The sequence below is a fragment of the Brachyhypopomus gauderio genome, chromosome 4, assembly GCF_052324685.1.
Source record: "Brachyhypopomus gauderio isolate BG-103 chromosome 4, BGAUD_0.2, whole genome shotgun sequence".
NCBI classification, from domain to species: domain Eukaryota; kingdom Metazoa; phylum Chordata; class Actinopteri; order Gymnotiformes; family Hypopomidae; genus Brachyhypopomus; species Brachyhypopomus gauderio.
Genome location: NC_135214.1, coordinates 11,361,548 through 11,383,891, shown reverse-complemented (window position 1 = coordinate 11,383,891; position 22,344 = coordinate 11,361,548). Strand labels below are relative to the sequence as shown.

General features: G+C 48.1%; 1 protein-coding gene across 3 annotated transcripts in view; it reads left to right on the top strand.

Annotated features, from left to right (window-relative positions):
- The window catches only part of cerkl (CERK like autophagy regulator), a 52,794-nt gene that overhangs the window by 2,418 nt on the left and 28,032 nt on the right, over positions 1-22,344 (top strand). For all 3 annotated transcript variants that reach the window (XR_013130382.1, XM_077002173.1, XM_077002172.1), the window contains exons 2-3: positions 6,703-6,936; positions 20,063-20,194. Coding sequence is in view for 2 of the 3 variants with exons in the window: in XM_077002173.1 (XP_076858288.1) it covers positions 6,703-6,936; positions 20,063-20,194 (366 nt within the window). In the remaining variant the exon portion in view is untranslated. The remainder of the gene's footprint in view (positions 1-6,702; positions 6,937-20,062; positions 20,195-22,344) is intronic.

Genomic DNA, 22,344 nt, shown 5'->3' with positions numbered 1-22,344 from the left:
TGTGGTCAGGAGCTAAAGGACAGACCCAGGTGCTGTGGCTGTCATGCCCAAATCCCCATTGTAAATGGATCTTTCAATCTACGTGGCCCTGGTGGCGTGTGCTGAGGTGCTGGTCTGCATGTGGGAAATGCAGACGCGTGAGATCATGCTGCTGCCCCGAGGTCTGTCCGAGCGGAAGCTCGGGAGGCACTGGCGAGCGGGTCGGAGACGTGGGCACCGGGAAGAGCCAGACTGATCCGCCAGACTGATCCGGCGCTTGGCACCCAGCAGACTGGCCCCAGCGGGAGGCTTGTGCTCACTGAGGGAGCTCCCGGCTCTGACCTTTTGAACTCTGGATGTGTTCAGCATTGGCCTTGGCTGGGTTTCACTCCACTGCGGGTCACCCGCCGGATGTACGAGGGCTCTGATCTGCTCCTGTAGCTCACGCCTCCAGAATACTGAGTTGATGGAGATTTCATGCTTTCTGTGCTCCATGTATTTGTGTGTGTGTGTGTGTGTGTGTGTGTGTGTGTGTGTGTGTGTGTGTGTGTGTGTGTGTGTGTGTGTGTGTGTGTGTGTGTGTGTGTGTTTGTTACTCTGGCCACTATCTCTGTAGATAAATTACAGTTAGTTTAGCATCCATGATAGTTAATTCTGTCTTCTAATTATCTTTTTTTCATGTAGAAAAAACCTTGAGGAAAACCTCGACTTGCACACTTAATAGTTTCTATCAACTTTTGCAATGAATGTTGATGGTTTGGACTTCTGCCATTTACCGTTTGAGGGGCATTTCAGGACGAGGGATTGTTCAGTTAGCCACGTAAACTGATCAGAGTGTCCAGTAAGAGTGGGGCTGTGGGACCTCCCTGTTAGATGATCTGACTGGAACAGATATGTGTTCCTCACACCCTCCACAGCTTACATGCAGCAATACCCATGTGTCTAAATACACTATATATAAGTAATAGCATATATAAGTAATAGCAAGTGTCAGAATTCAGTATTTGTAAAACACACTTGTTCTGCATCCTATGCAGAGTGAAGGGGGTGTGTGTATGATTTTTGGCCCTTATATGATTTTTCCTACTGCAAGTGTATGGATATAGTTGGTGCACAGAAGAGATGAGGACTTAGATTTGTTTATTGTTTCACAGCGAGTCTGTTAAGGTGAATGTAACATCTTGGTTCTTTTATGGGCCTCTGCTGTTTGAATCTTCTGCTCATGCCTGTTTCAGGGACGGGTCTTCTGACTGTCCGCCGTTCAGCAGAGGACGTCTGGTGGGTTTTCCCTTTGGGCTGTTGGTGTTGGAGCTGCGCTTCTCTAGCTCTGCTGGGCTACTGCATGTCAACACATGCTGTGGTCTTTTTTTGTCTTTTTTTGCCTGTCTTTATCTCTTTCCCCCTCCTGGAACTCAGAACACTCTGGTCGACCCCTGTGATGCAGCTTTGGCCCGTCTGCTGCGTGTGCCTGGGCCCACTGGTCGTGCCACAGATTTCTGGGGCTAATTGTACCTCTAAGGTTATGTGATCCTATTTCATAGGGCCCAGAGAGACAGAGAGGGGAGGAGAGAGGGTATTAAAGGGATGGGGGTTTAAATAGAGAGAGAGGGTGGAGAGAGAGAGGGAGGGTGACAGAGAATGTGAAAGTGACATTTTTCAGTCAGGACATATTCCCCCTGCACTGTGCTGGACACGTTGGACTCATTCATCTTTCTCTCATGGGAGCATTTTGCATGTTCCACCAGTACTGTGAAAGCTGTTTCTTTCATTTCCCTAACAGGACAGATTATTTGGTATTTCTCTCTGGGTAACATCACAAACTGAATTCATGTTAGAGTCTGTGTTTGCAGAGAAAGGAAGCAGGTGGTTTGTGTGTTAGGCGATGCCTAGTGTCACACAAAGCAGCTTTAATGAGTCACTACTGTCAGGCTATGGTCCCTACATCTCAACTCCACCATCAAAATGCAATGTGTAATACTCTACGCTCTGCATTTTAAAACTTCATAATATTATGCCAGCTACTAATTATAAAAGGTAATAGTCATAATGTATTGTGCTGAAATGTGAAATAAAAGTGTCTCAGCAGTTTGTGCATTGTGAAGCAGCTTTTTATTTCCACACTGAAACTTATAAAAGAGGCTGGTCCTAGTCATGTCTTTTACAGTAGCATTTTAATATTTTTAGTTCTATGTTTTACATTAAACATTTAATTACTTAGAAAAGTTAGATTATTCGTATCCAGTACTTCGCATAATTATCTGATGTACAAAACATACGACCCTACGTTTAAGTGAGCACGTGTAAGGAGTTTTTTATTCTGACAGATAACATGCAATAGCGGCGTGTCTTTCACAGTAGGCTCGTGTTTGACCTCCCCGTGTTCGCACTCAGCAGTCTGCCGCTCCAGTACCGACACTACATACGCCGATCAGATGTTTCCTGCTCTTCCGCAGCAGACACAGTCTCCTCCGCAGCGAGGGTTCAGATCGCGCGACCCTCGCGAGCGCGACAGACAGTATTGCAGACTAATTGCGTGCAGGAAACAAACAGACGGTTCGTCTTCTTTGTTTGCGTCCTGGGGACTCGAAAACGGCAATATAAAAATGTAAATATTTGAGTTTTGGTGTGTGTGCGTGGGCACGGGCACAGGGGGCCTCTGCTGGCACAGGTGGAAAATATGCCCCTCGAGCGCGTGCTGGGGACCACATGGCCTCGCTCCACGTGGGGGCAATGAGGGGCCCCACAGTCCTGGCACGGCCGCTGGCCCCCGCACGGACACTTGGGCCCCACAGTCCTGGCACGGCCGCTGGCCCCCGCACGGACACTTTTTCAGCCACCGTATGAGTTTCTGGAGCGAAGGCACCGCGTGATGCCGGGACAGAGAGAGACAAAGCATGCGTTCCAGACTAAATCAACCGCGTGCTGTGTTCGTCCATGCACGCGACCAAACGTCCATCAAACGGCTTTGTGGTGATTCGGAAACGGGATTTGGAATTGTAGTAAAACTAGGAATATTCGTAGAGAAATTAGGGTTATTTAAAATCACAGTCAGGTTGTGTTTATTCGCATTAAGGTTAACAGGATCCTATTAGATCATTCTTTGCTATTTCTTCTGCAAAACGCTCATATTGTGAACGCCTAGCAGTGAATATTACGTTTGGGCTTGACTAGGGTTGCGGGATTGATCCCTTTGGTCCGTACATTAAGACATGACAGCTCCCCCCGCGCGTGTCTCTTCCGAGCGGGAGCTGCAACGGGAGGAAGCTCGTGCCCATCTGGAAGCAATAAAGTTTTCTAGAAGAGCGCGCGATTTTATTTAATCTCCTCGTGTCGTACTGTGCCTCAAATGAAGGGCTTCTCTCGTCACGTCAGATGAAATCAACCTCATCTGTGCGCCGGAAGATGACACTCTATTAGACTGGAGGGGGGAGACTAACACACACACACACACACACACACACACACACACACACACACACACACACACACACACACACACACACACACACACACACATACGCGCACGCACGCACACACATTCATTTCTATTTTTTCTTATTTTGTGAATTTCTGCGTAACTTTGTAGAACTGAGTTTGTCGCAACAGACGTGTATGACTACAAAGCTATTATGAGCTGGTGGATTTGATGCATATTGATGTGGTAAGTCTTCTATCACATATTGATAACCTCAAATTTTGCACATGAAAACTCCTGATAAAATATTAAAAATAAGAAATTTGAAAATATCTTAGAATTGATCATTTATAGAATAATTTCTTATTACTTATATATGAATATCTCCTAATTGAATTGATGTATGAGGTATGATTTATAGAGAATGGTGGACCTAGAACTTTTGAAAAAATGAAGGAGTGTGTGTGTGTGTGTGTGTGTGTGTGTGTGTGTGTGTGTGTGTGTGTGTGTGTGTGTGTGTGTGAACATGAGTCGTTAATGGCATAGAAGTCAGGCCAAAGTGATGTGCGTTATCATTATTGAGAGAGATAAGATCTCTGGTGCCCATGGCTCCATGGAGACAAGCTTTGGGAAGGCCGCGTGTTATACGACCTAGTGTGTTAGCAGACGTTCCATATTGATTTGGCCTTCTGCCGCCCTCTCAGAGCACTGACCCACAGCATATGGCGCTTCTTATGTGTGAACCTGTGTGGCCTGAAGCACAGACACCATCACCAAGGTCCTTCAGGCTCTGCTTGTTCCCTCTGTTTCCAGCCCGTATAGAGTGTCAGTCCTGAGCCTACAGCAGCACCGCGATACGCGGAGGCCACTAATGCAACAAGGCAGATTCCCAAGCCTCATTACCTCCTCCTCCACATACGAAGTGTCCTTCCCCCACATTCTGCTCACAGAGTGCTTCAGTCACAGAGAGAACTCTGAAGTTGTTGACCTTTGGCTTTCACAGGCTCAGAAGTGTTGTGAATAGCGCTTTAGTCAGGATGCTGATCAGCAATATTCTTCAAATTATGTTTTTTTCCCCTTAAACACAGACTTTACTGACGCGCACACTTTCATATGTGCACAAACTTATAGTCTATATATCAAAGTTGCAGTTGTATCAGCAGGGGCCATGGGGGGGGGGGGGATCTTTTTACCTGTGGTCAGCTACCTGGCTCTGCAGCTGGGGGAAGTTGCATCATTCTGCTGCTTAAAAATAAATTACTAATAATGGAAGTGCAGAGTGACTCTTATGATTATAAGACAATAGAGGTGAGGAGAAAAAAGTGTGCATAAGCAAGAATGAGCAGGTCCTTGAATAAAGGGGACAGACAGAGAGAGAGAGAGAGAGAGAGAGAGAGAGAGAGAGATCCACTAAGAGAGAAGGAGAGATCTACCAAGAGATCCACTAAAAGAGAGATCTGCTAAAAGAGAGAAAGAAGTAAGAAGACAGTGTTAAAGATTTGTGTATTGAGAAAAACTCACAGATCCTCACAAAACACAAGGTCAAAGTGGCTGTATTTTCAGCAGATTATCTCCACCTATTTCTTGCCTGTGTGTGTTTACAGCCCATTAAAGACACATTTGGCTGCTGTAAACAGGGGCCCTGATTAGTCCAGACATGTGAGGATGTCAGGGTCCTGCAGCAGCCCTGTGGCACGAAGGCCAGTGGAATGGGCGTTCACAGGGGCGGGGTCTGGAACGTCTCCGCCCAGCGGGGCAGTGGGAGGGGCGTTCACAGGGGCGGGGTCTGGAATGTCTCCGCCCAGCGGGGCAGTGGGAGGGGCGTTCACAGGGGCGGGGTCTGGAACGTCTCCGCCCAGCGGGGCCCGTGGGAGGGGCGTTCACAGGGGCGGGAACGTCTCCACCCAGCAGGGCCCGTGGAAGGGGCATTCACAGGGTCTGGAACCATCCAGAACAGCAGCATAACGGGGAAAAATAAACATGTGCAGAAGCTGCAACACAATTAGCATCAAGCAGATAAGTCGCAATCTAATCCGGTTTATGCGCCACATCAGACAGCTGTGCCAGGATTGATTCAGACAGGGTCCTGGCTCACTGTAGTGGCGGAAGGGAGGGGCCCCTGTTTGGGACCTGTCCCAAATTCCCCTCTACCCTCCCTACACCTTCCCCATCCTCCCTCTCGTGCAGCCCTGCTTCCTGTACATGGCTATTAACAGCACGGGACGGCTCAGCGTTTGCTCGGGCCCGTAGGAGAAGCCCCTCAGGAGAGATATTATCTTATTCTCAGTAATTAAGTTGAGTCTGAGGAGAGAAGTTGCAGAAATGGAGTGAGTGTTTGCAGAGAGGCTCACGGAGGCAGATGGTGGCAGGTGTCCTGTGTAGCAGCGCGAGAGGTTAGTTAATGTTCTGAAACACAGACGTGCGGCCTGGTGAAGACACAAGAGACCAAACAAATACTATAGGGGAAACTAGAAGTACAGCGTAAGGAGAAAGAGGAGAGAGAAAGAAGAGAGAGAGCATGATGACAGGAGACAGAAGACGATGACAGGAGAAAGAGCAAGAAAAATAAAGAGAGATGGGAAGAGAGCGTGAGCGAGAAGAAGGGAGACCCAGGGAGAACAAGCGAGACTGACCGGAGCAGGTTACTGAGCAAACACCATTCTGGAAGTGGCCGCACAGATCTCACCTGTTTAACTGATGTTTGTCTGCTGGTAATCATTTACAGCAGGACTTACACTGTACAGAATGTCCTCATATCACTGAATATACTGGTGTAGAGGGAGAACTTACAGACTTTTCAATACCCTGCAGAAATGCTGCTATTAAAGTAACTTCACGTCGAAGTGTGTGGTGTATCTGCTATCATTCCTGGTGAGCGTGCTGTGTATTACAGCTTGTTTTGAGCTTCATTGCTCTTAATGATCAAACATGTATAGACTGTCCTGTAGAGATCTAGATTAAATGAGCAGTTTAATTTTACCCCCAGAGGAATAAAGAAGGGAACAGAACAACAGAAATTCAGTTGCCTGACGACAATAAAAAAACACAATCGGACGATGTGAGCTGTTGTGAAGAAAATACAACGGAAAAAAAGTTTAGCGACAGGAGAACTGAACACATGTTGCCCAGACACGCAGGTATATGCATTTGACACACATGAACCTTATGTTAGCATTATGTTAGCAATCTGTTCTTTCACGACTTGGCAGTGTCCTGGCTGTGCTCTGTGTGTATATTTGTGTAACAGCACTCTTTGTGAAATGTGACATTTCTGCTGTGTGTGTGTGTGTGTGTGTGTGTATTTACAGGAGGGTCCATGTTGAAGGCCCAGGGGGACTTTGTGGACATGAAGGACGTATTTGCGGTGAAGGTAAAGCGCAGACGCTCCGCTGGCCAGCAGGGCGGCGGCACTCTCCTGGGCCTCGTGCTTTTCATTTGCAGGCGCAAAGGTGCCAAGCTGAAAGACCATGTTGTCCACCTGAACAACCTGAGCGAAGACCACTGCGAGGTCTGGTTCAAACAGCTCAAAGACATCCTCAACGGTACGGCCCCCCTTCACCCTGCCACCCTCCCAGTGGAAAAACAAACGCAGATCTAGCACAACAAAGCAGTTTTTATTATTAAGCTCCTCTGACTGCAGAGCAGTTTTATCTGGAAGGTTCCGAGACACGGTTTTTATTGCTTTGCATCACATCGTGCAAACATTAGCACGGCAAACACTGGTCACGCCTCACTACATTTTATTACGTTTGCCGACTTCGACTGATCTGGAATGAAAGCGGTCCACTCTCCCGGCTTCCGGGTCCAGTACGTCATGCGTGAACGGTGCTGCAGTTTGCACCGTATGAACAAAGTGTCCCAAATCAGAACCGCCCGTTCCCATTCGCTGGGAGCAACTGCCTTCCACAGCCCGGGGGCCGCGGGGCAGGCGGTCTCTCTTTGTACGGGGAGCTTATGATTATGAGGCACGATTGCCAGACTCTCAGCGAGATTGTGTGGTGGAGGTGTGGGGGGTGCAGGGGGGTTAGGAAGAGGAGAGGGGCAGTGTGGGGTAGGGCTGGGGTGGGGAGGTGGTGCTTGGCTGCAAGAAGCAGTTGGAGGAGAGCGGAGGAACAGGTTGCTCCCCCGAGCTCCCTGCAGTTTGTAATTATCCGTTCTCCTCTCACCAGCACTGGCTGCCAAAGCATGACTACTCCACTGGGCTGGGCCGGTGCGGGCCGCGCGGGGGGACAGGTGTCCTTCCAAACGCCTCAGCCGTCTTCATCTTCCTCCTCCTCCTCCTCTGTGTACTCCTCCTCGAGTTAAGGGGTGGGGGTGGTTCAGGAGGGGGGAGGTGCGAGGACTGGGGGTGGTGCTAGGGAGGTTTGGAAGGGGAGGTGCTTGTCAAGGAGAGAAAACTTCAACTAAATGCTCCTCTACACTAAGAGCTTCTAGGGCACGATAACAAATGTCTCATCAGTGTTGTGAAGTTATAAGACATTCATTTCCTCTACAGATGTTACGTATAATCTGACCTCTGAAACTGATTGTGTAGTGAGCGCTGCCTCCTTTGTTTGAATGAGTTAATCTCCGTTAATCCCGATTCGCAGAAAATGCAGCGCTGCAAATTACCAGCAGATTAATCTAGAGCTGGGCTTAGGCCAGAATTTCCATTACAGGAATCCATCTTTGTTTTTCCATGAGGCATGCTGCTCCCCCATCACACAGATCCTGTAGAACACAGTAGAGGCTTTAGTTGGGCAGCTTTCCTGTCTGTAATGAGGTCTCGTCAGAAGGCTGCATTAGGCAACGAAAGATGGCTGCTGTAATACAGGGTGATGTAATGTAGGGTTATGTAACCGTAGTAACACTGCCCTCATACCTTGAGCTTCTTTGTGTTGTTTATCCTGTTTGCTCATGAACTGAATGCCGGATGATCCCTGGACAGGGGTGGGGCTAGGACAGGGTGGGCGGGCAAGGGTGGGCGGAGCCATTGGGGGCACCTAGACCACTCCCTCTGGGCTTGGATGCTGGTCTCACTCAGCACAGGCTGGAAAGAAATCTGCATGTATTCTGTTGCACCACGTGAATTAATTAACATAATTAACAGAACATGCCTTGAGGGAGGAGTGGGTAACACAAAAAGGGCACAAACATGGGCGGGGTATGTATATTTATTATTTTTGCCTAATTTTCTTCTAGCATCAGTAGTCATAGGTTCCCTCCATCTGTCTCTGTCTCTGTCCCACTCAAACTACCGGCCGGAGACGCTGAGGGCTGACCTGTGCTTCTTCACGAGTAGCCAATCACCACATCCTCAAGCTGCTGTATATATGTGACCTAACGGACCATCTTGATTCTATCCACTCTATCCACCAGGGAGGCGCCCTTTAACGCACACCAGAGAAAGTGTAACTGTCTAAAGGTAGTTTTAAACAAGGAAATTTAATTCTGAATTTGCCATTAAATCTGTGAGGAAAGTGACATTTGATGAAATGATCAGATTTGATCAAACAGAATTAATTTTAGAAGAATGAGACAGCGATGTATTCCTCCTCCTCTATTGCTTGTTCACTGACACTTGTTCTGGCTGTCTGTTTCTCTTTCTGTGTCTTATGTGGAGACGCTGTCTGTCCTCAAGCCTGATTGCATCAAGAAAATGATTCTTCCAGACACACAGACACAGACACAGACACACAGACACACACACACACACACACACACACACACACACACACACACACACACGCACACGCATGCATACATACACACATGCAAACACATACAAACACATGAACTCATACACACACACACAAACACACACACAAACACATGAACTCAATCAAAGACACATGCACGCAGATACACACACACACACACACATGCACGTAGACACATACAAATGCATGCGCTCACATGCGTGCACGTGTACACACACACGCAGACACATACAAATGCATACACACGCACACGTGCACACACATGAATACACATACACACGCAAGCACACACGCATGCACACATGCACACTGTACGCTCCACAGGGATTATGTCCGTTGTTTTATTGGCTGTTAAGGCAGTGCGTGTGTATTGCTGGTGCATGGGAGAGTGCTTCCTCTGGATTACAGGGTTGCTCACCTGTTCCAGACGTCTGATGGATCCTGACCTGGTGTTTCCCAGGGAACCCCAAATAACGTCACACAATGGAGGGTGTGTCCCAGCTGACACCAGGCACAAAAGGTGTGCCGCCCCCCCACAAAAAGCCCCTCCCCTCAACTTCCCTCTTTTTCAAGGTGGGTTCTGAATGGCGAACACAGCATCATCTCCGGGCGCCCGTCATCCTGACAAGCCGTGCGATACGGGCTGACATGTGAGGTGTGGCCATCCAGCTGAGAGTGGAGGGGTTGGGGACAAAGAGGGACCAGAGGGGGGCCTAGGGCTCGGACCAGGCCATAACCCGTGCTTGTGTGGAGAGAGAGAGAGAGAGAGAGAGAGAGAGAGAGAGAGAGAGAGAGAGAGAGAGAGAAAGAGAGAGAGAGAGAGAGAGAGAGAGAGAGAGAGAGAGAGAAAGAGAGAGAGAGAGAGAGAGAGAGAGAGAGAGAGAGGGAGGAAGAGAGAGAGGGAGAGAGAGAGAAAGAGAGAGGGAGAGAGAGAGAGAGAGAGAGAGAGAGAGAGAGGGACTGAGAGAGAGAGAGAGAGAGAGAGAGAGAGAGAGAGAGGGAGGAAGAGAGAGAGGGAGAGAGAGAGAAAGAGAGAGGGAGAGAGAGAAAGAGAGAGAGAGAGGGAGATAGAGAGAAAGAGAGGAAGAGAGAGAGAGAGGGAGAGAGAGAGGGAGGGAGGGAGATAGATAGAGAGAGAGAGGAAGAGAGAGAGAGGGAGAGAGAGAGGGAGGGAGGGAGATAGATAGAGAGAGAGGAATAGAGAGAGAGAGAGAGAGAGGGTTTGGGACAATAGAAGCACCTGTATTGGGGAGTAAACACTGTACATGAACCTCTGAGTGAGCACACTGGCTGCAGTGGTCTCGTTGTGCTCCGTCTCTGTACTTAAACCCTCTTTTGAAAGATTAGCTGGAGCAGGTCAGGTGGAGGCCTCCCAGGTCTTGGAACGCCCCTGCGGTCACATAATGTGCCCCTGGCGCTCTTGTCAGAGCGAGTGGTCACACTTTGGCTTCAAGCTGGACTTCATTGTTGCGGTGGTAATGCGCTCGGGAAGAGGAGAATAGTGGAGGTATAGTAGCAGTGCTTGAGGGTCAGACGCCGGAGAGGTCTCGCTAGTGCAACTGTCCATTGTGCCCTGTCTGGGAGTGTGTGTGTGTGTGTGTGTGTGTGTGTTCATGTTTGGGCGAAAGCACACTGACCCCATAGTGTATGCAGTGCATATAATTGCTTTGGGTTGTTTAACAAGATAATGGCAGAGACGTTTTGTGTCCCGAGAAGAAAAAATGTCCCCTTTGGACGGCGAGTCTTTGGGGCGAGCCCTGCATTTGGAGGCTATTGTGCCCTCTCGCCCGAGCTGACCGCTGCCTGCGTGCCACAGACACGCCGTCGGTTTGACGACGGCAGAGTGGATTATGTTACACATTAACAGGTTTTCCATTAAGTCACCCTTTGTATCCATGGAGACCCTTTCTCTGTGGGCTCCATGGAAATGGATGAGTGGCCAGTGTCAGTGGTGTGTGGGTCAGCTGACCCGGTTCTCCCACAGTGGAAGATTTGTCCCTGAGTCGTGGCGTCTGTGTGTGGACAAACCCAGCCTCTTCTGTTCACAGACTTCCCAGAGTGTGTTTACAGGCCAGATGGACGTAATGAGCATGGTAGCACTTTGATTTGCATTGGACGCTATTTAAAACTGCTAATTAGATGACTTGGTAGGTGTAAGATCAAGATAAAGTGTGTGAGCAAGTGCTGAATTGAATGGGAGTTTTAGCTCTGAAGGGTCCGTTGTGGGGCAGTGAAAGACTGAGCTGCTTAGCAAGAAGAAAAGGCGACAATCAGAGAGAGAGAGCGCAAGGGGGGTCGCCCACGGCAACATGCATTAAACAGAGAGTGAACTGCTGCGTTAGCTGAGAGCACGCTGTAGTCGTGAGCGTAAGAGTGAACTGGTGTGTTAGCCGAGAGCACGCTGTAGTCGTGAGCATAAGAGTGAACAGGTGTGTTAGCCGAGAGCACGCTGTAGTCGTGAGCGTAAGAGTGAACTGGTGCGTTAGCTGAGAGCATGCTGTAGTCATGAGCACGCTGTAGTCGTGAACGTAAGAGTGAACTGGTGCGTTAGCCGAGAGCACGCTGTAATCGTGAGCATAAGAGTGAACAGGTGTGTTAGCCGAGAGCACGCTGTAGTCGTGAGTACGCTGTAGTCGTGAGTAGTGTTGCCACCTGTCCCGGTTTTCCCGGGACTGTCCCGGTTTTTACGTGCCTGTCCCAGTTTGTCCCGGTTTTTCTTCTTTTTAATATTCGGTCCCGGCAAAAAAACTAGGTTAGTTCAAACCACGATTCAGACTGTTTCTGCACACTTTAAATCTGTATATTTTTTTTCTCTCGCTGTGTCCATTTTAAACCCCTCCGGTAACGTTTTATGTTCGCCGCCACCCCCCAAGGTCAACAGATTACACTCGCCACCCTGTGTCAGTATGACAGTGTCCTTGTTTTTTGTCAGACCTAGGTGGCAACCCTAGTCGTGAGCGTAAGAGTGAACTGGTGCGTTAGCTGAGAGCACGCTGTAGTTGTGAGCATAAGAGTAAACTGGTGCGTTAGGTGAGAACACGCTGTAGTCGTGAGCACGCTGTAGTTGTGAGCATAAGAGTAAACTGGTGCGTTAGGTGAGAGCACGCTGTAGTCGTGAACACGCTGTAGTTGTGAGCATAAGAGTGAACTGGTGCGTTACCTGAGAGCACACTGTAGTCATGAGTCTAAGAGTGAACTGGTGCATTAGGTGAGAGCACGCTGTAGTCGTGAACACGCTGTAGTTGTGAGCATAAGAGTAAACTGGTGCGTTAGGTGACAGCATGCTGTAGTCGTGAACATGCTGTAGTTGTGAGCATAAGAGTGAACTGGTGCGTTAGCTGAGAGCACATTGTAGTCGTGAGTCTAGTGAACTGGTGCGTTAGGTGAGAGCACGCTGTAGTCGTGAGCACACTAGTCATGAGTCTAAGAGTGAACTGGTGCATTAGATGAGAGCACGCTGTAGTCGTGAGCATGCTGTAGTAGTGAGCGTAAGAGTGAACTGGTGCGTTAGGTGAGAGCACGCTGTAGTTGTGAGCGTAAGAGTGAACTGATGCGTTAGCTTAGAGCACAGTGTAGTTGTGAGCGTCAGAGGTCAGGGGTCTTTTGTAAGTGACTGAATTCATTTAAATCAAGAGTTTAAGGGAATGACTGTGTAGGTCTGGCCTGGTGAATGAGTGATTTAATCATTAAAATTTAATTATTCAAAAGTGTTGAATAAGTCTGAATAGTGGCAGATGTGAAAGGGTGAGGAAAATCACCCCCTCATAAATAATAAGTGCATCATCTAAGAAGCGTTGATTAACTCAATTAGTGAATGAGTGTCTGAGTGAGTAATAAATTAAAACATGTGTATTGATTACTTGGTGAATGAGAGAATTTAACTGGGTGACTGTGAATGAGTTAATAAATTAGTAAATTCATCCCACTTTAAGTGATTGAGTGGGTTATTTGAGTTATTTCATTTAAGAGATTGAGTGGGTTATTTGAGTGGTTTATTGGGTGGGAAAAGAAACTGAGATTTGGTGGAGAAGTGAGGCGTCTGTTGCAGGTTCACCATGGGCTGGACAGATGCTGTCATTCTCCCTGCTGTAGGTAGCACTCCCATATCAGGTTCTCTGAGTGCTCTGTGTGTGTGTGTGTGTGTGTGTGTATGTGTGTATTCCCCACGGTCTGACTCATCTCTCCATCTCGTCTATCACTCCCAGAGCTGAAACAGAGCTGCGCACACACACACACACACACACACACACACACACACACACACACACACACACACGTTGCACTATTTCAGTCTCATGAGAAAAAAGGGACATATAACATAAAAATGCCTGGAACAGAAGATGAGTGCATCATTTTTGGTTCAGAGTATTTAGACAATAAATAATAAGGTAATTTATTCATTTCTCCAGGACCCTCCCACCTTCCTGTGTGGAGCAGCGTGGAGTTTGTGCCTTCTCCTCCTGTTGCGTGTCATTTCGGTTTGAATTGCTTCGGGAGGAGCTGCGTGCCACGCCGGCCTGCTCGCCAACGCCTCCTTCTTGGCTCCTCTTCTCCTGGAGGGCGGGAGCAGCTCCTGTGTGGAGATCCCCCTGCTTGAGGAGACAAATGTGGAGAGGGCCGGGATGCCTGCTGCTAATGCTGGCTAATGCCAGTCCCTGACTCCCTGCCAGATGCTCTTCTCCTGGCACGGGATCTGAGGCAGCGGCCCCCGCGTCCGCCCCACGTCTGGAGGCTGAGCGGCCCAGGACAGGAGGGACGGAGGACGCCCCCTCGCCCCGCCCCCTAGCCTCGCACCCGTCTCCTGTATGGCCGCCTCTCCTACGCGGCCCTCCGGGAAGGGCGGCTCCGGCCCCGGCGCAGCCCCTGACCTTTCCCACACCGAGGCCTCCAGCCCCGGCTTAGCGAGACGCCCCTCTTCTTCCGCCATGCAGCCCCCCAGCCGGGCCGCCTGCCTACCAGGCGGGGGATTTTCAGGGCAAAAATAAGACATCTGTTCCTGGGGATTAGCAGATATTCGAAGATTCACGTCTGAGAGCCGTGGGTTCAGACGGAGCGGGAGCCCGTTCATGCGTGCGGGGGCAGTAGTGTGGGGCAGTAGTATGGGGCTGTAATGTGAGGCAATAGTGTGGGGCATTAATGGTCAGCAGTGTTGGAGCAGAAGTGTAGGGCAAGAGCTGTTGCAATAGAAATCTATCTATCTATCTATCTATCTATCTATCTATCTATCTATCTATCTATCTATCTATCTATCTATCTATCTATCTATTTATTACACACAGTAAAGTACGGTAACGTGAGGCTAGACTGCTTCTCTTCGTTTTACGGGCACTTGCCTGCAAAATCGATGTGTAACCCGACGCCGTTCTCAGGTAATTTACTGATGATTATGGGTCGAAGTGTTCCCCCGGGGCGGCGCCCCAGAGCCCAGTGGGAGAGCCTCAGTCGGCCCATGCAGATGCCACTCTCCCCCCTCCCCCGACAGGGAGGCGGAGTTGGGTGACACAGAGGCGGCTCCATGACTCTCCTGGGTAAAATCCCTGCTAAGCACCTGAGATGCAGGTCCGTGACATCATTACTGTGAGTCCTGCACTAAGAGAACGTCCTCGCTGTATAGTGCAGAGACGGGTAACACAGGACCAGAACCTTGTTTTGGACATTATCCTATTTGACATTTCTATATGGCCAACACGTTTTGTGAAAAAAGTACTTTAATGTTTTACTTTGTGCATCTAATTGTAATGTGATTGTAAATTCTTTCAAGTAAATTCTTTTAAAATTCTATTTACTCCTATTATTCTATTCCTGCCTAGAGGTAAAGTTGAAAGGTTAAAGTAAGTTTCATTCTGCATTTCTTATCCAGGAAAATCACAGCACTTCACAACGTACTACAGTTCCACACAGCCCATAACTGACTACACAGGGGGGATGGACATAGTCATTACTAACACTCCCTATATCAGGGCTATTCAACTGGCGGCCCGCGTGCCAGATCCGGCCCTCTAATGAATTTGTACCGGCCCGTGGCCCAACAAATGATGTTCGTTCTGGCCCACAGAAAAATATAGTTGAATAGTCCTGCCCTATATTCTAAGAGAGGTGAGACACCTGAAGGTGAATGAAATTCCTTAAAATTTTGCATTCATTTATTTACATTTCCTACATTTTACATTTGGATTAATCACATAGGAATATTCTTATGTGATCTTAAATGACATTAGCAAATTTCCCTGACATTACTTGTAGGAGTTAAAGCAGAACACTGAGCAGGAATTACAGGCCCATACTGAGGCCACACCACATGAACACCATACTCCAGATCACATGATAAACTACATGAACACCATACTCCAGATCACGTGATAAACCACACGAACACCATACTCCAGATCACATGATAAACCACATGAACACCATACTCCAGATCACATGATAAACTACATGAACACCATACTCCAGATCACGTGATAAACCACACGAACACCATACTCCAGATCACATGATAAACCACATGAACACCATACTCCAGATCACGTGATAAACCACATGAACACCATACTCCAGATCACATGATAAACCACATGAACTCCATACTCCAGATCACGTGATAAACCACATGAACACCATACTCCAGATCACATGATAAACCACATGAACACCATACTCCAGATCACATGAACACCATACTCCAGATCACATGATAAACCACATGAACACCATACTCCAGATCACGTGATAAACCACATGAACACCATACTCCAGATCACGTGATAAACCACATGAACACCATACTTCAGATCACGTGATAAACCACATGAACACCATACTCCAGATCACGTGATAAACCACATGAACACCATACTCCAGATCACCTGATAAACCACATGAACACCATACTCCAGATCACGTGATAAACCACATGAACACCATACTCCAGATCACATAGTAAACCACATGAACACCATACTCCAGATCACATGATAAACCAGACGAACACCATACTTCAGATCTCGTGATAAACCACATGAACACCATACTCCAGATCACATGATAAACCACATGAACACCATACTCCAGATCACATGATAAACCACATGAACACCATACTCCAGATCACGTGATAAACCACATGAACACCATACTCCAGATCACATGATAAACCACATGAACACCATACTCCAGATCACGTGATAAACCACATGAACACCATACTCCAGATCACGTGATAAACCACATGAACACCATACTTCAGATCACATGATAAACCACATGAACACCATACTCCAGATCACATGATAAACCACCATACTTCAAATCACATGATAAACCACATGAACACCATACTTCAGATCACATTATAAATCACATGAAAACCATACTCCAGATCATGTTATAAACCAGATGAACACCATACTCCAGATCACACGATAAACCACATGAATACCATACTCCAGATCACACACGTTATAAACCACATGAACACCATACTCCAGATCACACACGTTATAAACCACATGAACACCATACTCCAGATCACACATGTTATAAACCACATGAACACCATACTCCAGACCACACACGTGATAAACCACATGAACAGCATACTCCAGATCACGTGATAAACCACACGAACACCATACTTCAGATCACGTTATAAACCACATGAACACCATACTCCAGTTCACGGTATAAACCACATTTAATGCAATATCCAGATCATGCATGTGATAAACTGTGTTTAGTGCAATATTCAGATCACATACATGACAAATCATGCTTCACTCATTAACCAGATCACACACGTGATAAACCAAGTAGCAATTTCTATGTAAATCAATAAAGATAATTTAGAAGTTTTAATTTGTTTAATTTTTAATAAGTTTTAATGTTTAAGACAATATGTGTGGTCTACATGAAGCGTGAGTATGGGTGTGAGTGGACATGTGGGCATGGGTGTAGATGGAAGTGTATTTGCGAGTGTGAGTGGTTGTGAGTATGACAGCAGGCATGGGTCTGTACTTTAGTGTGGGCGTGGTTGTGGGTGTGGTTGTGAGTGTGGGTGTGGTTGGGGGCGTGGTTGTGAGTGTGGGTGTGGTTGTGGGCGTGGTTGTGGGTGTGGTTGTGACTGTGGTTGAGTGTGACTGGTTGTGAGTGGACGTGAATGTGAGCGCGTGCAGACGCGAGTGCGGGTGTGCGTGCTCTCGCGGTGTTAATCGCCGTGGCCTTTTGGCTGAGCACACACGCGGTTCGGCCCGACACCTGATATGTGGATCTCTCGCTGGGATCAGATTCCACAGAGCTGCAGGGTTTGCACTGATGCAGGATTATACACCATAGTAACACCACACAGCACGCAGGCTGGGCTCACATCCCCCATGCTACACACTCTGACTGGGTACAAACACACACATGTACACGCACACGCACACACACATGTACACGAACACACACATGCATTTGCCCAAATGTACTGGATGGTGGTAACACGGGCATTTTATCCATGTATATTATTAAAAAATGCAAATAAAGTAGAATGAAGTGTAATTTCATTGGACCGTTGTTGTCATTAAAGAAGCCTGTGTGTGGGGCAGCTGTGTCTAGATGCAGTATTCAGTACTGCAGTATTCAGCACTGCAGTATTCATTCGGATTGGTGAGAGTTCAACACTTTTTATTTTCTCAGTTAAGTCTGAATTACATATAAGTTACTGGTACGTTTTTGTTAGATGCTATGTTGTAGGTGTCCATGAGTGTGTGACATCACATGTGTGTATGCATGTGTGTGTTTGTATGTATGTATACATACAGGTATATACATACCTGTATGTATCTGTGTGTATTTGGTGTAAATGTGTGTGTTTGTATATGTGTTTGCATCTGGGGCAGTTTTGCATTGGCTCAGTCTCCCTTGAGCAGTCTTCCTAACACAGACACACACACAGACACACACACACACACACACACACACACACACACACACACACACACACACACACACACACACACACACACACACACACACACACACACCTGCTCCATTTCCGACCCCATTACCCTTCCTCTGAGGCCCCCAGGAGACAAGAGGATTCCCCTCTCACATCACCCTTCTTCTGAACACTCCTCTCACATCACCCTCCTCTCACATTACCCTCCTCTGCACACTCCTCTCACATCACCCCTCCTCTGAACACACCTCTCACATTACCCTCCTCTGCACACTCCTCTCACATCACCCCTCCTCTGCACACTCCTCTCACATCACCCTCTCTGAACACTCCTCTCACATCACCCCTCCTCTGAACACCCCTCTCACATCACCCTCCTTTGAACACTCCTCTCACATCACCCCTCCTCTGAACACTCCTCTCACATCACCCCTCCTCTGAACACCCCTCTCACATCACCCTCCTTTGAACACTCCTCTCACATCACCCCTCCTCTGAACACCCCTCTCACATCACCCTCCTTTGAACACTCCTCTCACATCACCCCTCCTCTGAACACTTCTCTCACATCACCCCTCTATGAACACTCCTCTCACATCAGCCCTCTCTGAACACTCCTCTCACATCAGCCCTCTCTGAACACTCCTCTCACATTACCCTCCTCTGAACACTCCTCTCACATCACCCCTCTCTGAACACTCCTCTCACATCACCCTCCTCTGTTCACCCCTCTCTGAACACTCCTCTCACATCACCCTCCTCTGTTCACCCCTCTCTGAACACTCCTCTCACATCACCCTCCTCTGTTCACCCCTCTCTGAACACTCCTCTCTCTAGCTCTCTTCAGCCTGTTTGAACTGAGACTGTGTGCGACCCCCACAAACACTACCAGCTCCCCTCAGTTACTCCCCTGCAGTGCTGTCATGTAGGGGTGGGGTTGAGCAAGGGGCGTGGTTGGGTGAGGGGCGGGGCTTGATGAGGGTGGGGCTTGGTGAGGGGTGGAGCAAGGGTGGTGGCTCGTTAGCAAGTTGAGGTTGGGGACCATTGGGGGCCAGATTAGGGTAATGAGTGTGTGTGTGTGTGTGTGTGTGTGTGTGTGTGTGTGTGTGTGTGTGTGTGTGTGTGTGTGTGTGTGTGTGTGTGTGTGTGTGTGTGTGGAGACGTAGGGGTGCAGCGTCTTTTCGGCTTCCATCGATCCCACACACTCCAGGAAGAGCAGGAGGAAACACTTCCCTAATTCCTGCTAATTATGAGCTACTGGCTCTCAGCATCAGATCTCTCAGCATAGGGTGGAAGAGAGAGAGAGAGAGAGAGAGAGAGAGAAGGAGAGAGATAGATAATGGAACAGAGAGATAGAAAGAGAATCGGACATTAGAAAGAAGATGGAGAAGAGAGTGATAAAGATGTAGATGGGAAAGAAATGACAGAATATGAGTAAAACATTACAGAGAGAGGAAGGGAGAGAAGGAGGGATAGAGGGAGGTATAGAGAGAGGGATGGAGGGAGAGGGGGGAGGGGGGAGAGCAGGAGGAAGAGAGAGAGAGAGAGAGAGAGAGAGAGAGAGATTGGAGACCCAAAGGTTGTCTTTATTCATGACTTCCCCCTGATTCTTGGCAGAAGTTCAACTGCTGTGAACAACAGTGTGGCCCTGACCTTTGCAGGGGAGGGAGGTGAACTTGTGTGGTGTCACAGGCATTGTGGTGAGGGCCCAGCACAAAAGCTCCATTCAGCAGGAGGCATCAGTGCTCTGGAGCACCGGGGCCTGGCTCACTCCAGCAGATGTGTTCTTCTCTATGGTGAAGGAGCAGCCAACCTTTGAATGAATGCCCATAGGGACGCACGTTTATGAATCCACTCATTCTCTCTCTCTCTCTCTCTCTCTCTCTCTCTCTCTCTCTCTCTCTCTCTCTCTCTCTCTCTCTCTCTCTCTCAGTTTATTTCTCTATCATTCTTTTCTCTCTGTCTCTCTCTCCCCCTCTTTCTCTCCATACCGTCCACTCCATTGCTCATGGTTCCCTTGCATTGCAGGTTTTCAGAGTCGACCCAAGTCTCTTAAGGTGTTTGTGAATCCTGTCTGCCATCGGAAGGAAGCCCACAAAATCTACCTGGATCAAGTGTGTCCACTGTTCAAGCTGGCTGATATACAGACTGATGTCACCAGTAAGTTACATACTTATGCTCACACAAACAGACACACACACACACACACACACACACACACACACACACACACACACACACACACACACACACACACACACACACACACACACTGAGAACATTAGAGAAATACATAATTACAATGTGCAGGTCATGTTACTGTATGACATTTTTAATATCATAGGATTTTGTGTGCTGCAAAATGCTTTTATTAGGTCAGGGTGGGTGGTGGCGTGTGTGTAGAGGGGAGGGGTGGTGTGTATGTGTGTGTGTGTGTGTGTAGAGGGGAGGGGATGGTGGTGTGTGTGTGTGTGTGTGTGTGTGTGTGCCCCATATGGGCCCTGGCTCTCTCTCCGGGTCAGGAAGTGATGTCACTGTTTTTAGGTGATTTCTGGCCCCTCAGGGCTTGACTGGTGGGTGAGGTACATTAATGTCCACCCTCAGGCAGTGTTCTACCACATTGTTTGTTCCTCAGTACATTCATTACACACACACACACACACACACACACACACACACTGCCCATGCCATTAGCTGTTTCTCAAGTAAATCAATATTTTAAGCAGCAGAGTGATGAGTGTGAATTATGCGTGAACATCTGAAGATATTCTGCTTCTCCTGAAGACTTCATTATATTCTCAATATGCACCCAAATTAATAAACAAACAATAAAGCAACCACATAAAGACTTTGCTGCTGCAAACAAGGATAACAGCCCAGCACAGCCCAATACAGCCTAGCCCAGCACAGCCCAACACAATCCAGCACAGCACAGCCCAACACAGCACAGCACAGCACAACACAGCCCAGCACAGACCTGCCCAGCACAGCCCAGCACAGCCAAGTACAGCCCAGCCCAGCCCAGACCAGACCAGACCAGGCCAGTCCATCCTTTATGAGAACTGAACAGAAGCATTCTGTATGTGGCCTGATGCCAGTGGAGGTCTGTAAGGAGTATTCCCATGCCCCTCGGTGTGTGTGTGTGTGTGTGTGTGTGTATGTGTGTGAGCTCCAGCCATTTTGTAAGGCAGAACTATGCAGCAGTGTTGGAGCGCTGACTCCTGTGTTACTCCTGTGTTGGTACGTCTGTCCATAGAGGCTCATGTCAATCATCAGGTCCAATTCTTCCACCTCAGTACTGAACGTTAAAGAAAACTGGAGCCTTTTGGTATTTTTTTTACTGATGTGTACATTTACAAAAGCATTTCCCAAACAATGTGAAGTTCTACTGAAGTTTGAAGTTCTGGCATAAACTGTGGCATATATATATATATATATATATATATATATATATATATATATATATATATATATATATATATATATATATATGTGCATTTCTATATTTGCGTTGTGTGTGGCCCACAGCTGGACGTCTCTGCTGTGGATGGTTTCAAATGCATCTCACACTCGTAATAACAGAAGTGTGTGTCCTTCGTCAGTAACCCAACCCGGGGGGCGGAGTTGCACCCATCTGTTCTGACACGGTGCAACATTGGGCCCTCCTCAGTGCACCCTCCACACACACACACACACACACACACACACACACACACACCAGACACCCCTTTACTACTGAGAAGTGAATCCCACAATCTGTGCTCTAATGAATGTGGCTACCTGATTCCAGAAGCCATTTGAGCAGTAATAGAATCGCTTCATGGAGGGGGGGGCCTCGTGGGGCCAGGCTGGGGGGCTGTGGATGGAACCATTAAAAGATGCTTTACTGTAATAGAAATTAAAGATCTCATTCTGCCGGCATGGTCAGGGACGGCAGCAGTTCGGTGCTTTGTGGAATGGTGATGGAATTAGCGTCTGACGTGATTAAGAGAAATGTGCAGCAAAGATTTGGCTTGTGATGTGTGCAGGGGGCACACGCAAGAGGCACACGCAAGAGGCACACGCAAGAGGCACACGCAAAAGGCACACGTAAGAGGCACACGTAAGAGGCACACGCAAGAGGCACACGTAAGAGGCACACGCAAGAGGCACACGCAAGAGGCACACGCAAGAGGCACACGCAAAAGGCACACGTAAGAGGCACACGTAAGAGGCACACGCAAGAGGCACACGTAAGAGGCACACGCAAGAGGCACACGCAAGAGGCACACGTAAGAGGCACACGCAAGAGGCACACGTAAGAGGCACAC